The following is a 13,416-nucleotide window of genomic DNA, read 5'->3' on the forward strand; positions in this document are numbered from 1 at the left end:
CTCTGTCTCAAAAAAAAAAAAAAAAAAAAAAAACTCCTGTCTCAGACTAAGGCACCCTCCACAATGCATGGCTATTTTCTTTTTTTAGAGATGGGGTCTTGCTCTTGCTCAGGCTGGTCTCAAGCAATCCACCCACCTCAGCCTCCCAGAGTGCTAGGATTCTAGGCATGAGCCACTACACCCAAGCCAACCTCAAACTCTTAGGCTCAAGCCATCCTCTTGCATCAGCTTCCTGAGTAGCTGGGACTATAGGCACCCACCATGATGCCCAACCTGTTTTTCTAATTTTAGTAGAGATGGGGTCTTGCTCTTGCTCAGGCTGATCCTAAACTTCTGAGATCAAGCAATCCACCTGCCTCGGCCTCTCAAAGGACTAGAATTATAGGTGTAAGCCACCATTCCCAGCTGCTATTTTCTTTTTTTTTTTTTTTGAGATGGGGTCTCTCTCTATTGTTCTATTTATAGTGCAATGGAGTCACCATAGCTTGCTGTACCCTGAAACTCCTGTGCTAAAACAATCCTCCTGCCTTAGCCTCCCAAGTAGCTGAGTCTATAGGTGTATGCCACCATGCCAGGCTAATTTTTTCGTTTGGTAATAATAGTCTTGCTCTTGTTCAGACTGCTCTTAAACTCCTGAGCTCAAGTAGTCCTCCTACCTTGGCTTCCCAGAGTGCTAGGATTATAGGTATGAGCCACTTCACCCAACCTGGCTAATTTATGAAAAAAAATTTTTTTTGTAGGGATAGAGGTCTTACTATGTTGCCCAGCCTGATCTCAAACTCCTGGCCTGAAGTGATCCTCCCACAAAAGTGCTGTTACTATAAGTATCAGCCTCTGTGCCCAGCCTCTATAATGTAGAATTAAAAGATATAAAAGGTGGGGCAGTACCTGTGGCTCAAAGGAGTAGGGCACCAGCCCCATATGCCAGAGCTGGCGGGTTCAAACCTGGCCCCAGCCAAAAACTGCAAAAAAAAAGATACAAAAGGGTATTCCTCCCCATCCTGTCATATACAGAGATACAATCTGTCATTGCTTCTTGTGTCACTTTCCTGGGATTTTTTGTTTTTGTTTTTGAAACAGTCTTACTATGTCACCCTCAGTAGAGTTCAGTGGCATCATAGCTCAAAGCAACCTCAAACTCCTGGGCTTAAGCAATTCTCTTGCCTCAGCCTCCCAAGTAACTGGGACTACAGGTGCCCACCACAACTCCCTGGCTATTTTTGCAGTTGTCATTGTTTAGCTGGCCTGGACTGGGTTCCAACCCGCCACCTTCTGTGCATGTGGCCGGTGCTGTAACCACTGTGCTACCGGCACTGAGCCTTTCCTGGGATATTCTATGTGTGGGAAATTATTTTTCTTTTTTTTTTTTTTGAGACAGAGTCTCACTATGTTGCCGTCGGTGGAGTGCTGTAGCATCACAGCTCATAGCAACCTCGAACTCTTGGGCTTAAGTGATTCTCTTGCCTCAGCCTCCCAAGTAGCTGGGACTACAGGCACCGTCTTCAACACCAGGCTATTTTTTGCTTGTTGTCACTGTTGTTTAGCTGCTCCAGGCCAGGCTCAAACCCGCCAGCCTCGGTGCATGTGGCTGGCACCCTACTCACTGAGCTATAGGCACCAAGGCAATATTTTTCTTTTTTGAATTTACAAGCACTGACTAGTTATGACATGGCAAGCACTATTCTAAGCATTTTAGAATCATCTGAAGTATGTGTTATTGGCTAGGCGCCAGTGGCTCAAGTGGCTAAGGCACCAGCCACATACACCTGAGGTGGCGAGTTCGAATCCAGCCCAGGCCCACCAAACAACAATGACGGCTGCAACCAAAAAAATAGCCAGGCGTTGTGGCGGGAGCCTGTGGTCCCAGCAACTTGGGAGGCAGAGGCAGGAGACTCGCTTGAGCCCAGGAGTTGGAGATTGCTGTGAGCTATGCCACGGCACTCTACCCAGGGGGACAGCTTGAGGCTCCGTCTCAAAAAAAAAAAAGTATGTGTTATTATCATCTTCACTTTGTAGTTGGAGAAACTGAGGTATAGTGACTTGTGCAGGGTCACACAGGTGTGAGAAAGCCAGGATTATATAATTTTAAGGCAGGTATGCTGGCTCCAGGGTTCCTTCACCATGAGTATCTTAAATGTTGGTGGCTCTTAACAAATGGGATACATAGGAGGTAAAGACATGTCTGAGTGATGTTTCCAGTGGAGATATCTTTTATTTACTAGAATCCACCTTTCCATTTCTCTGTCCTAGCTTCTCTGTAGGGGCTGGGGTCACAAGCTTCCACCCCTCTTATTCTTTGCAGATGCCTGTGTCCAACGACTGGACAGGTGCATCAGATCCCACCGAGCCCCACATTGTAGGTAAGGCCCAGGCATGAGGCTCTTAAGTCTCTGATGTGTCCCAGGCCCTTCAAGGTTCCCACTGACTCTTCTGGGAGGGCTCTTTTGGCCTTTGAGAAGAGCCCCTCAGCCAGGGCACCAAGACATGCCTTTTTCCACATCAGGAATCCAAAGTCCTGATCAGCAGGCTGCCCTGGCCCGCCACAACCCAGCCCGACCTGTCTTCGTTGAGGGCCCCTTCTCCCTGTGGCTTCGAGACAAGTGTGTCTATTACCACATCCTCAGAGCTGACTTGCTGCCTCCTGAGGAGAGGGTAAGGGCCCAAAAAATGTATGGGAGCTGGGGGATGGGCTGGCACCACTCTGAGGCCTCATGCTAGAGGCTGGGAGTGTGGTGGTACAAGGCCCTGGGTCTGACCCTGCCTGCACTTCCCACCTTGGAGTAGGAAGGGGAAGAGATCCCAGAGGAGTGGAATCTCTACTATCCAATGCAGCTGGACCTGGAGTATGCGAGGAGTGGCTGGGATGACTATGAATTTGACATTGATGAAGGTAAAAACGTGGACAGGCTCCAGACACCACCAGTTTGAGGGTGGCCTCTGGACTGGAGGGATGAGCCTTGACAGCCTGTTTGCCTCCCCCTCCCATGCATATATCATGTGTTCCAGGGGCTCCAGGCCTGAGGCCACCCTGCCTGTCAGCCCTTTGGCACACATTTAATGGAGCACCTCCATGCTGGGGTCTGAGTGTAACCAGAACAAACTTACTCCCTTGGTCAGTAGGGGAACAGGAAGGTACATTTGGGGAAAACGTATGCCACCTAGCCACCAGAAGGGATTAGGAGGGCTTCCTGTCAGAATCCGGAAGAGCCAGGAGGCATCACCCAGGTGAAGTGTGGATTGGCCAGCCTAGGCAGAGGGGTTAGCTTGTGCAAAAGTCTGGAGGCACAAGAAAGTGAAAGGGAGGTTAAGGTACTTCAAAGGGGTGTCCTTTCTATCCCTGGCACAAACTCTGAGGATCCATCTCTCTCAACAGTGGAGGAAGGCCCTGTCTTCGCCATGTGCATGGCAGGTGCTCATGACCAGGCAACACTGGCCAAGTGGATCCTGGGCCTGCAGGAAACCAACCCAGCCCTGGCCCAGATACCTGTGGTTTTCCGCCTGGCGGGGTCCACGGGGGAGCTCCTGACGACCTCCCCAGGGCTGGAGGAGCAGCCACCACCACCACCACCTAAGGGCCAAGAGGAAGATGACACTGTGCAGCGACAGCAGCAGGGCCAGAGTTGAGACTGAGCAAGTCGCAGGGCACAGACTATGGCCCGAGGAGGTTATGGACTGGTGTGGAAGCATGAGATGACCTTTAAGTGGACAGCAAATAAAAGTTGTCTTGCCTGAGGCTGCCTTATCTCCTCTCTGGCAGTGTGGCATCAATTCCCCAGCATCTCAGGCTGCCAACGATTGGCAGGTGAGAACGCCTAAGATACATGTCTTCTTCTGGTTCTATTTTCTCAGGGCTGGTCACAAACCATCAGTCTTCCCCTCTATTAGAAAGTTTAACCAAAGGAAGAACCAACGGAGAGGCAAGTAAATGGCACGCATGCGCAATATTTGCTCCCGGTGTCCTTTTGGCGCCGTGGGGCAGGGAGAGACCATGAGAAATTTCCCGACGGCGCGAAAGATGCACGCCATTTCCGGTCGGGCTCCTAACAACAGGGGAGGCTGGTAACCAAGGTGGGGGGGATGGCGGAGAGGGCGCAGGAGCCCGAGGCGGAGGCTGAGACGGGCGCAGGCGGGGAGGCCGCGGCCGAAGAGGGCGCGGCGAACCGAAAGGCGCGGGGCCGGCCACGGCTCACGGAATCAGACCGGGCCCGGCGGCGGCTCGAGTCCCGGAAAAAGTACGACGTGCGGCGCGTGTACCTGGGCGAGGCACACGGGCCCTGGGTGGACCTGCGTCGCCGCAGCGGCTGGAGCGACGCCAAGCTCGCCGCCTACCTCATCTCGCTGGAGCGCGGCCAGCGTAGCGGTCGCCACGGGTGAGGGGGCCCGGCCAGAGGGAGGAAGAAGGGAGGGAGGGGGGTGTGGAGGGGGGGTGCAGGTAGAATGGTACGAGGGAATTGGGAGGAAGGGAGGAAGAAGGGAGGGAGGAGACATCCCCATCCCCCGCCGAGCCTAGCCCCGCCCCCCCTCTGTCTAGTGACCGGGTTCCAGGCACCTGCGAGCCCCGCCCAGGGGCCGGGCGCCAGCTAGGGTCTCGCGCTGCCAGTCCTGGGATGCGCCTGGCTCGTGGCTCCTCCTCCCCTCCGACTACCCAATCCTAGGGCGCGCCCAGCTTTTCGGCCTGCCTCTGGGCGCTTGGCTCCGCCTGCTAGACCTGGGGCTGCTGAGTCCTAGGACAGGCCACACCTCCAGGCGTTGTAACTATCCAGTTCCTGGAAGGGCAACCCCGCCCCTTCACTTTTCTTTTTACATTAAAAAAACTTAAACCACAATAAAACCCCCTACCTGGCCTGGGACTCTTAACTAGGCACCCATATCTTCCCCTCATGAAGTTCTGGTGCCCTACCTGGGCCACTTTCCCATCACTCTAGGCCCCACACACCTGAGGGACCCCTCACAATGTGGACTGCGTTCCCCTAAACCTCCTGGTTCTTTTTTTTTTTTTTTTGAGACAGAGCCTCAAGCTGTCCCCCTGGGTAGAGTGCTCTGGTATCACAGCTCACAGCAACCTCTAACTCCTGGGCTCAAGCGAGTCTCCTGCCTCCACCTCCCAAGTAGCTGGGACCACAGGCGCCCGCCGCAACGCCTGGCTGTTTTTTGGTTGCAGCCGTCATTGTTGTTTTGGCGGGCCCGGGCTGGATTCGAACCTGCCACCTTAGGTGTATGTGGGGCGCCTTAGCCACTTGAGCCACCGGCGCCGAACCAACCTCCTGGTTCTTGGGGAGTAATTCAGCCTAAAGAGACTCAGGTGAAAAGGAAGTCCTGAGTTAATTCGCTGGTCAGTTGAATGGCAGAGACTTTTCTTTGCAAAGTCTCAGTCTTGAGAAGGACAATTGTGAATGGAGTTTTTCCCTTCCTGTGTTATAGGTTGATGTGAGGATGAAGTGAGTTAAAATATCCAAAGTGCTTAGACCAATACCTGACACTTAGTGAGCAGTCTGAGTATTAGCTGTCACAATGGCTATGAGGAGGAGGAGAATAAGGTTTATTGCCTGTCACAACTAGTGCTGAAATGAAATCCTTCTTGCCCCAGGTTTTCAGATGCACATGTTCTTGTATTTCCCCATGAGAAAATTCTGAAGGTCAAGAATCATCTAGATCCTGCTGAAGTGTACCTCTCTGCAGGACAGCAGAAAAGTTTATATGCCCAAGAGCAGGACTGGAAATGCTGAAAGCACCAGCAAAGATACTTGCCTTGGAGATGACAGGCTACTGGGCAGAGGGGGTGTGGCTTGTCTACTGGGAACAAGAAGCATAATAAGCAATTTGTATCAATTTATATAACATATGAGACAGTGAAAGGGGCTATGGAAAAAGCCAAAGTGAAATAGAGAAAGAGGCCTGACAAAGTGGCTTACACCTGTAACCCTAGCACACTGGCTGACATGGGAAGATCTTTTGAGCTCAGAAGTTCAAGACCAGCCTGAGCAAGAGTGCAACCCCATTTCTACTTAAAATAGAAAAATTATCCAGTGGTTGTGGCAGCTGCCTGTAGTCCTAGCTACTTGGGAGGCTGAAATAGGAGGCTCACTTGAACCCCAGAGTTTGAGGTTGCTGTGAACTAGGCTGATGCCACAGCTCTCTAGCCTGGGCAGCAGAGTGAGACTGTCTCTAAAATCTCTCAAAAACCAAACAAAAAAATAGAGAATTCAGGAGTGTGAGTTGGAAATTTAATACAGGATGTTGAAGAAGGCCACATTGAGAAGATAGCATTTGAGAAAATACCCAAGGAGGCCATGCAGGTATCTGGGGAAAGATTTTTGAAATAAGGAATAGCAAGTGCAGAGGCTCTGAGGCAAGCCCCTCCTTGGTGTATGCCAGGGACAGCAAGAGGGCCTGTGTGGCTAGAGTGCAGTAAGCAAGCAGTAAGCAGACAAGACGAGAACAAAGAGGTGATAGGCCAGGTTGAGCAGTGACTTTTGGGCTGCAGAGAATACTCTGCTTTTCCCTCCTAGTGCAGTGAGAGCCCTGTGAGGTATATTTGATTTGCTTAAGTGCAAGATTTTAAACAGAGACATAATGGGCAGCACCTCTGGCTCAAGCAGTAGGGCATTGGCCTCATACACCAGAGGTGGCAGGTTCAAACCCAGCCCTGGCCAAAAACTGCAACAAGAACAAAAAATAAATAAAGAGAGAAGTAACATAATTCTGGCTTGTATGTTAAAAGAAACACTCTCCAGAGTGTGTATGGGTATGTATGGCGGGATGAAAGAACTTCAAACAAGTTGGCCAAGAGCGGACAGTTGTTAAAGCTGGTGATGGGTCCAGAAAGGTTCAGTGTACTGCTCTCCAGTTTTCTGTGTGTTTGAACTTTTCTTTTTACATTAAAAAATTTAAACCACAATAAAAGTAAAAGAATTATATTAACTTTTACATAGAGACTTGGTGGGGGGATGAGGGTGGGAAGGAACCCGGAGACCAGGAAGGAGGCAAGTGCATGGGTCTAGATGAGTGATGACCTGCCTGGGCTGGACCCAGGTGGGGGCATGGAGAGGAGTGGGGTTGAATTTAAGGCCATAATGTTAGCTGTGTGTTGTGGCTACGTGGAAGACTGAGGTGAGGGCATCGCATGAGCCCAGGAGTTCAAGACCAGCCTCAGCAACATAATGAGACCTTGTCTGGAAAAAAACAAAAAGCGGGCCAACAAAGGTTTGCTGCTAGATGGTGGATCTGAAAGAAGCACCGCAAAATTTGGGTCTGAGCACCTGCAAGATTGTAGTTGCTACTAACTTAGAAGGGGCGTTTTGGGGGCAAGGTGACAGCTTACATGTGAGATGCTGTGAGATTCCTTGTATGGAGTGTCCAGGAGGGGTCTGAAGCTGCAGTGTTGAGTAGGGAGAGAATCAGGCTGGAGATTTGAATTTGGGTGTCACCAAGGTCAAGGTCATGTAGTGATCAAAATTTTTGAGGGGATGCTTTTAGACAGAGAACACAGGCCAGGTCTGGCATGCTCTCTTTGCTCAGGGAATTCAGGGAGATGAGAGAGAAGTGACAGCCTTGGACCAGTGGTGAATCAGGTAAGGACTGTACTCAGGAGCCCAAGGGAAGGATCCACTACATCAAATGTTCTTGGCATAGGCAAAATGGCTTGGTGACTGTGATGGAACAGTATATGGTGTGATGGACAAAAGCCCTGAGTGGAGGAGATCAAGGGAGATGGACAAAAGGACAGGGACAGTGAGTTTAGAGAACTCATGCTAAGGGGAGGAGTCAAGGAAATGGGGCAAGAGCTGGCAAGGAAAGAGGCCAAGGTTCCTTTAATTCAAGATGAAAGAAATAATAGCGTATTTGGATGCTGGTGGGAATGAAGAGTAAAAGCAAATGGCCTAGTATTGCAAAGATAGGACCCATGAAGCCCCAGCGGCTGTGGTCCTACATGCCAGTGGCTTCTGCTAGGAGTCATGGAGGTGGTATAGGTTGGAGAAGCGGGCAGAGAAATATGGCCTTCACCCTGTTACACATGACCTTGCTTAATCCCCATGGCAGCCCTGTGTGCTGTGATCCCCAGTTTACAGATGAGGAAACCTCACAGTCCCCAGCTGTGAGTGGGTGAAAGTGGCTGTGAACACTGGGATTGGGGTTTGGATGAGGGTCTAGCCAGGGATCCTCAAACTTTAAACAGGGGGCCAGTTCACTGTCCCTCAAACCACTGGAGGGCCGGACTGCAGGCCCCAGGACCAGTCGGCTGCTAAGCAGGACAGGCAGTGGCGGCAAAAACACCCCGTGGGCCGGATAAATGTCCTAGGCAGGCCGCAGTTTGAGGACGCCTGGTCTAGGCAGCCAGCTGGGCTGTTAGAGGAGATGGTGGATCTATAGGAAGGTTAGAGGCAGCTGGGACAGGGCAGATGGAAGAGAAGAGCCCAAGGTGATGTCCTGGGGACCAGACTTGATATGGGAGTTAGAGTTGTTAGAGGAGTCAGTAGGGGTGGACAGTTTTATTGACAAAAGACACTAGATTGTCAAGATGCTGTGTCAAGGGCAGAAGCTGGGTTTCACAAAAATATTAATAATCATAATGATCATTGCCACCATTTGATGAGCAGTGGTTAAGTGCCAGGAGCCATGCCAAGTTTTTTTTTGTTGTTGAGACAGTCTTACTTTGTCACCCTCAGTAGAGTACTGTGACGTCATAGCTCACAGCAAGCTCAAACTCAGGCTTAAGTGATGCTCTCGCCTCAGCCTGCATAGTAGCTGGATTACAGGCACCTGCCATAATGCCCAGCTATTTTTGTTTAGCAGGCCCAGGCCAGGTTTGAACCCAGCAGCCCCAGAGCATGTGGCTGGCACCCTAACCATTGCACAACAACCCCATGCCAAGCTTTTAATGTTGTCATGCCAACCCTGTGAGGAAGGTGCTTTTATGACTCTGTGCTGCAGGTAGGGAAACTGAGGCACAGGATTGCTGAGGTCACTTAGGCCTGAGTTCACAGAGGAGCCTGTTGCTGGGGCAGAGAAGAAGGGCAAGAAGGCAGCTCAGATTGTGGGAGTGGCTCAAAGCACCCACCCTCAGTTCAGGAGCCAGTGCCTGCTACAGACAGACAGCCCTGTTAGATCAAAAGCCTGGGGGTGGGAGAAACAGGGCCCATCCTGGTCTGTGTTCTTCATGGCATGCTCCCTCCGGTCTGCTGAGCAGGGCCCACTAACAGGGCAGTCACTTGGGCCAAGGCCCTTGTAGAACAGACAGTTAGCATCTAGGGCAGGGTCCTTAGCAATACCAGGGTGGGTCCAACAGTCTTACCCCAGGGCTCTCAGCCAACCTGGGTGGGCAGCGCTGGACCTGAGGCCAACTCTAGAAAGAAGTCTTTTTTTTTCATTTGAGACATTCTTACTCTGTCAACCTGTGTAGAATGCTGTGGCATTATACCTCACAGCAACCTCAAACTCTTGAGCTTTAATCAATCCTTTTGCCTCAACCTCCCAAGTAACTATGACAACAGGAGTGTGCCACAATCTCTGGCTAGTTTTTCCTTTTTTCTTCTTTTTTGAGACGGAGCCTCAAGCTATCCCCCTGGGTAGAGTGCCATGGCATCACGCTCACAGCAACCTCCAACTCCTGGGCTCAAGAGAGTCTCCTGCCTCTGCCTCCCAAGTAACTGGGACTACAGGCGCCCGCCACAATGCCTGGCCATTTTTTGGTTGCAGCCATCATTGTTGTTTGGCAGGCCCGGGCTGGGGATTCGAACCTGCCACCTTAGGTGTATGTGGCTGGCGCCTCAGCCGCTTGAGCCACAGGTGCCGAGCCCCTTTTTTCTTTTTTTTGAGACAGAGCCTCAAGCTGTCGCCCTGGGTAGAGTGCCCTGGTGTCACAGCTCACAGCCATCTCCAACTCTTGGGCTTAAGCGATTCTCTTGCCTCAGCCTCCCAGGTAGCTGGGACTACAGGCGCCTGCCACAATGCCGGGCTATTTTTTGGTTGTAGTTATCGTTGTTTGGCAGGCCTGGGCTTGATTCAAACCTGCCAGCTCTGGTGTTTGTGGCTTGTGCCTTAGCTGCTTGAGCTACAGACACCAAGCCAGTTTTTCCATTTTTTTGCAGTTTTTGGCTGAAGTCGGGTTTGAACCCACCACCTCCAGTATATGGGGCCAGTGCCCTACTCCTTTAAGCCGCCCAGTTGTTCCTATTTTTAATAGAAATGGTGTCTCACTCTTGCTCAGGCTGGTCTCAAATTCATAAGCTCAAGCAATCTACCCTCCTAAGCCTCCCAGAGTGCTAGGATTACAGGTGTGAGCCACCATGTCTGGCCTCTAGAAATCTTTTATTGATGCATTGACAAATGATCTGAAACTTGGTGGCTTAAAACTTCACAAATCTATTATCGCTTGTTTCTGTGGGTCAGGAGCGTTTTCTCTGGATCCTCTGTTCAGGCTCTCATGAGACTGAAATTGAGATATCAGTCAGCTATGTCTTCATCTAAAAGTACATCTGGAAAAGATCTACCTCCAGACTCCCTCAGGTCGTTGACAGAATTCATTTCTTTGTAGTTGTAGGACTGAGTTTCTGCTGTCTTGTTGGCTGATTGTCCAGGATCACTTTCAGTTCAACACTCTTTTTCTTTTTTCCTTTTTTTTTTTTTTTTTTTGAGACAGAGTCTCACTATGTCGCTCACTATGTAGAGTACTGTGGCATCATAGCTCACAGCAACCTCAGACTCTTAGGCTTAAGTGATTCTCTTGCCTCAGCCTTCCAAGTAGCTGGGAGTGCTGGTGCCTGCCACAACACCCGGCTATTTTTTTGTTGTAGTTTTCATTGTTGTTTGGCAGGCCTGGGCTGGGTTTGAACTCCCCAGCCATGGTGTATGTGGCCAGCGCCCTAGCTACTGAGCTACAGGTGCCAAACCCAGTTCAACACTTTTTGAGTTTTGCTCCGTGGCCCCTCCATAGGTGCTCTTGCCCTCCCAGCTTCCAATCTGTGACTTCAGCAGGTGCCAGGTTTTTTAAGGACTCTCCTGATCAAATCAGGCCCACCTTAATACTTTACTTTTTGTTTAACTCGGGGTCACCTAAGCAAAAAGTGGTACCCGGTCATACTTCAGGCCTGCCCAACTCATGGGGAAAAGATTATGTAGGGTGTGATTGCCCAGGAGATTCGTGGAGGCTATCTCAGAATTCTGCTGCACACTTCCCTTATCCCCTTTCTGTCTTCTCTGCTCCCTGAATGTGGAACCCAGGGCAGGTGGTATCATGCCCTGTGAGATGATGATGGCATCCTTCTCTGTGAAATGGTAACCGTTCTAGACCCCACTCCCAGGGCTGATGTCAGTGGAGGAGAGAGCCTCCCAGTGAGAGCCTGCTAGAGCAGGGGATACAGGAAAACAGAAGTTTCCATTCTGTTCCAGAGCAGGAGGAGTAGTGGGCATGGCCACTGTCATCACTTATCAGTTAGGACGCAGGCCCAGCATTGGTCCTGCATTCATCCTCACTGCCTCTCTCTGTTGCAGGAAGCCTTGGGATCAAGTCCCTAAAAAGCCAAAGCGGAAGAAAAGTAAGTGGAGCCCTGACCCTGCTGTGGGTGGGGAGAGCCAGAAGTAAGGAAGCTGGTGACCAGATTGGTCACTACTCTTGGCGGCACAGTTGAAACGTGGCAGAACTAGACCCCCAAACACAGGTCTGTGAATCTCTGGGTCAAGTCCTGCTCCCCATGTAAGAATCAGCTAGAGGAGAGCTGGGCAGAGGGAGCAGCTTGTGCTTCTATGGGTGTGTCCTTTATCAGCCTGGATAGGAGTGAGGTATGTAGGTGGTACCTCCTGTCCCCCAGCTACTTGTCAGTAGAAGTCCAAACAACCTCAATCTGCACAGCTATGAGCCCTGGGAATGGGGATCTTGGGCCATGTCTAGTGGGGTGAAAGCAGCTGTCCAGGGAAGGTGTCTGGTGGCAGTGAGCCCCTCCTCTCCCAGGATTTGACCCAGGCAGTTTGGTTCCACCACACCCACTCCTTGGCAGCATTCCCATTCACTCCCTACTGTGTGCCAGGCCCTGTGGGGGCATCAGGAGCACAAGAGAAATAAAACAGATAAATGTCCCTGCCCTTGAGGAGCTGACATTTGTAGTGGAGGGGACAGACAAGGCATACATAAACCAGTAGCCACAGGGGGCATCTAGGGGCACCAGGAGAAAAGGGAGAGGAAGTAAAGTCATGTCAGCTGGAGTGACTGTTGAGGGAGGTAGCCTCTCAGAGGAGGGCACATTTGGAGGGAAACCTGAGTGAAGGGGGAGGGAGCAAGGTAGACCTCTGGGAGAGCAGGCACAGCATATGCAAAGGCTGTGTGGCTGGAGTGGAGTAATGGAAGGGAGGAGTGGGAGGAGGTGACAAGTTAGAATGGGCCTTATAGGCCAAGGAGAGTGCTTTGGCTTTTACCCTTGGAGGTAGGAGCCGTGGTGGATTCTGAACAGAAGAGGGACCAGCCCTGACTTAGCTGTTCACAGGTACCCTTTGGTAGCCATTGAGGGAACACACTGCAGGAGTTGAAGCCAGGGGACTAGGGCCAAAGGACAAGGATGACTACAATAGCAGACAGCTAACAATTATCGCATGCCTACAATGTGCCACACAGGCACCGCTGTTTATGTGACTTAACCCAGCCAGTGAGAATGGTCCCTGGCTGGTCCTTGTTATCTCCAGGGTGTATCTCACCTCTCTGAGCCTTGGTTTTCTCCTCTGCAAGCTGGCTGCAGGCCTGGGCAGGGCTCAAGAGGGCATCTCAACCCATGGGAGCCATAACGCCTAGCTGGCTCAACCAGATGTGTCACCATGGAGGACTGAGCCTTACCCCGGCTCTGTGTCTGCAGGACGGCGACGCAATGTGAACTGCCTGAAGAACGTGGTAATCTGGTATGAGGACCACAAGCACCGCTGTCCCTATGAGCCACACCTCGCTGAGCTGGACCCCACCTTCGGCCTGTACACTACAGCTGTGTGGCAGTGTGAAGCAGGCCACCGATACTTCCAGGACCTGCACTCACCCCTAAAGCCACTCAGTGACTCAGACCCTGACAGTGACAAAGGTGGGTCCATAGACCAAGGGCACCTAGGACCACAAGTGTCTGGGGGGCTCCTGACCAGCAGTGTAAAAAGAATAGCAGCTACAGTGGTACTGGCACTGGCTTCAGGGACCAAATGCAGATAGGACAGGACAGGCTGAGCCCTTCATGGACTTGCTGTCTTTGAGTCCAAGCAGGAGAGACAGTCCCCATTTTACAAAACGGTTTGCCAACTCGGCACCTGTGGCTCAAGTGGCTAAGGTGCCAGCCACATACACCTAAGGTGGTGGTTTCGAATCCAGCCCGGGCCCGCCAAACAACAATGACGGCTGCAACCAAAAAACAGCCAGGTGTTGTGGCGGGCACCTGTGGTCCCAGCTACTTG

General features: G+C 51.4%; 2 protein-coding genes across 4 annotated transcripts in view; both read left to right on the forward strand.

Annotated features, from left to right (window-relative positions):
• Positions 1 to 3,742, forward strand: part of ECSIT (ECSIT signalling integrator) — a 26,868-nt gene extending 23,126 nt beyond the window's left edge. Inside the window, exons 5-8 of one of the 3 annotated variants that reach the window (XM_003797934.3) lie at positions 2,303 to 2,360; positions 2,504 to 2,652; positions 2,785 to 2,890; positions 3,374 to 3,742. In XM_003797934.3, the coding sequence (XP_003797982.2) occupies positions 2,303 to 2,360; positions 2,504 to 2,652; positions 2,785 to 2,890; positions 3,374 to 3,624 (564 nt within the window). In that variant the 3' untranslated portion in view covers positions 3,625 to 3,742. Of the gene's footprint in view, positions 1 to 2,302; positions 2,361 to 2,503; positions 2,653 to 2,784; positions 2,891 to 3,117; positions 3,349 to 3,373 lie in introns of those variants that run through there. The other 2 variants (XM_023518018.1, XM_023518019.1) reach the window with 2 other exon arrangements.
• A 67-nt stretch (positions 3,743 to 3,809) lies between these two features.
• ZNF653 (zinc finger protein 653) overlaps positions 3,810 to 13,416 on the forward strand; it is an 18,832-nt gene continuing 9,225 nt past the window's right edge. The window contains exons 1-3 of the mRNA XM_003797935.3: positions 3,810 to 4,370; positions 11,491 to 11,534; positions 12,840 to 13,055. Of these exons, the coding sequence (XP_003797983.1) occupies positions 4,078 to 4,370; positions 11,491 to 11,534; positions 12,840 to 13,055 (553 nt within the window). The 5' untranslated portion in view covers positions 3,810 to 4,077. The remainder of the gene's footprint in view (positions 4,371 to 11,490; positions 11,535 to 12,839; positions 13,056 to 13,416) is intronic.

This window comes from Otolemur garnettii, unplaced genomic scaffold, assembly GCF_000181295.1.
Source record: "Otolemur garnettii isolate 467f Iridium unplaced genomic scaffold, OtoGar3 scaffold00127, whole genome shotgun sequence".
NCBI lineage: Eukaryota > Metazoa > Chordata > Mammalia > Primates > Galagidae > Otolemur > Otolemur garnettii.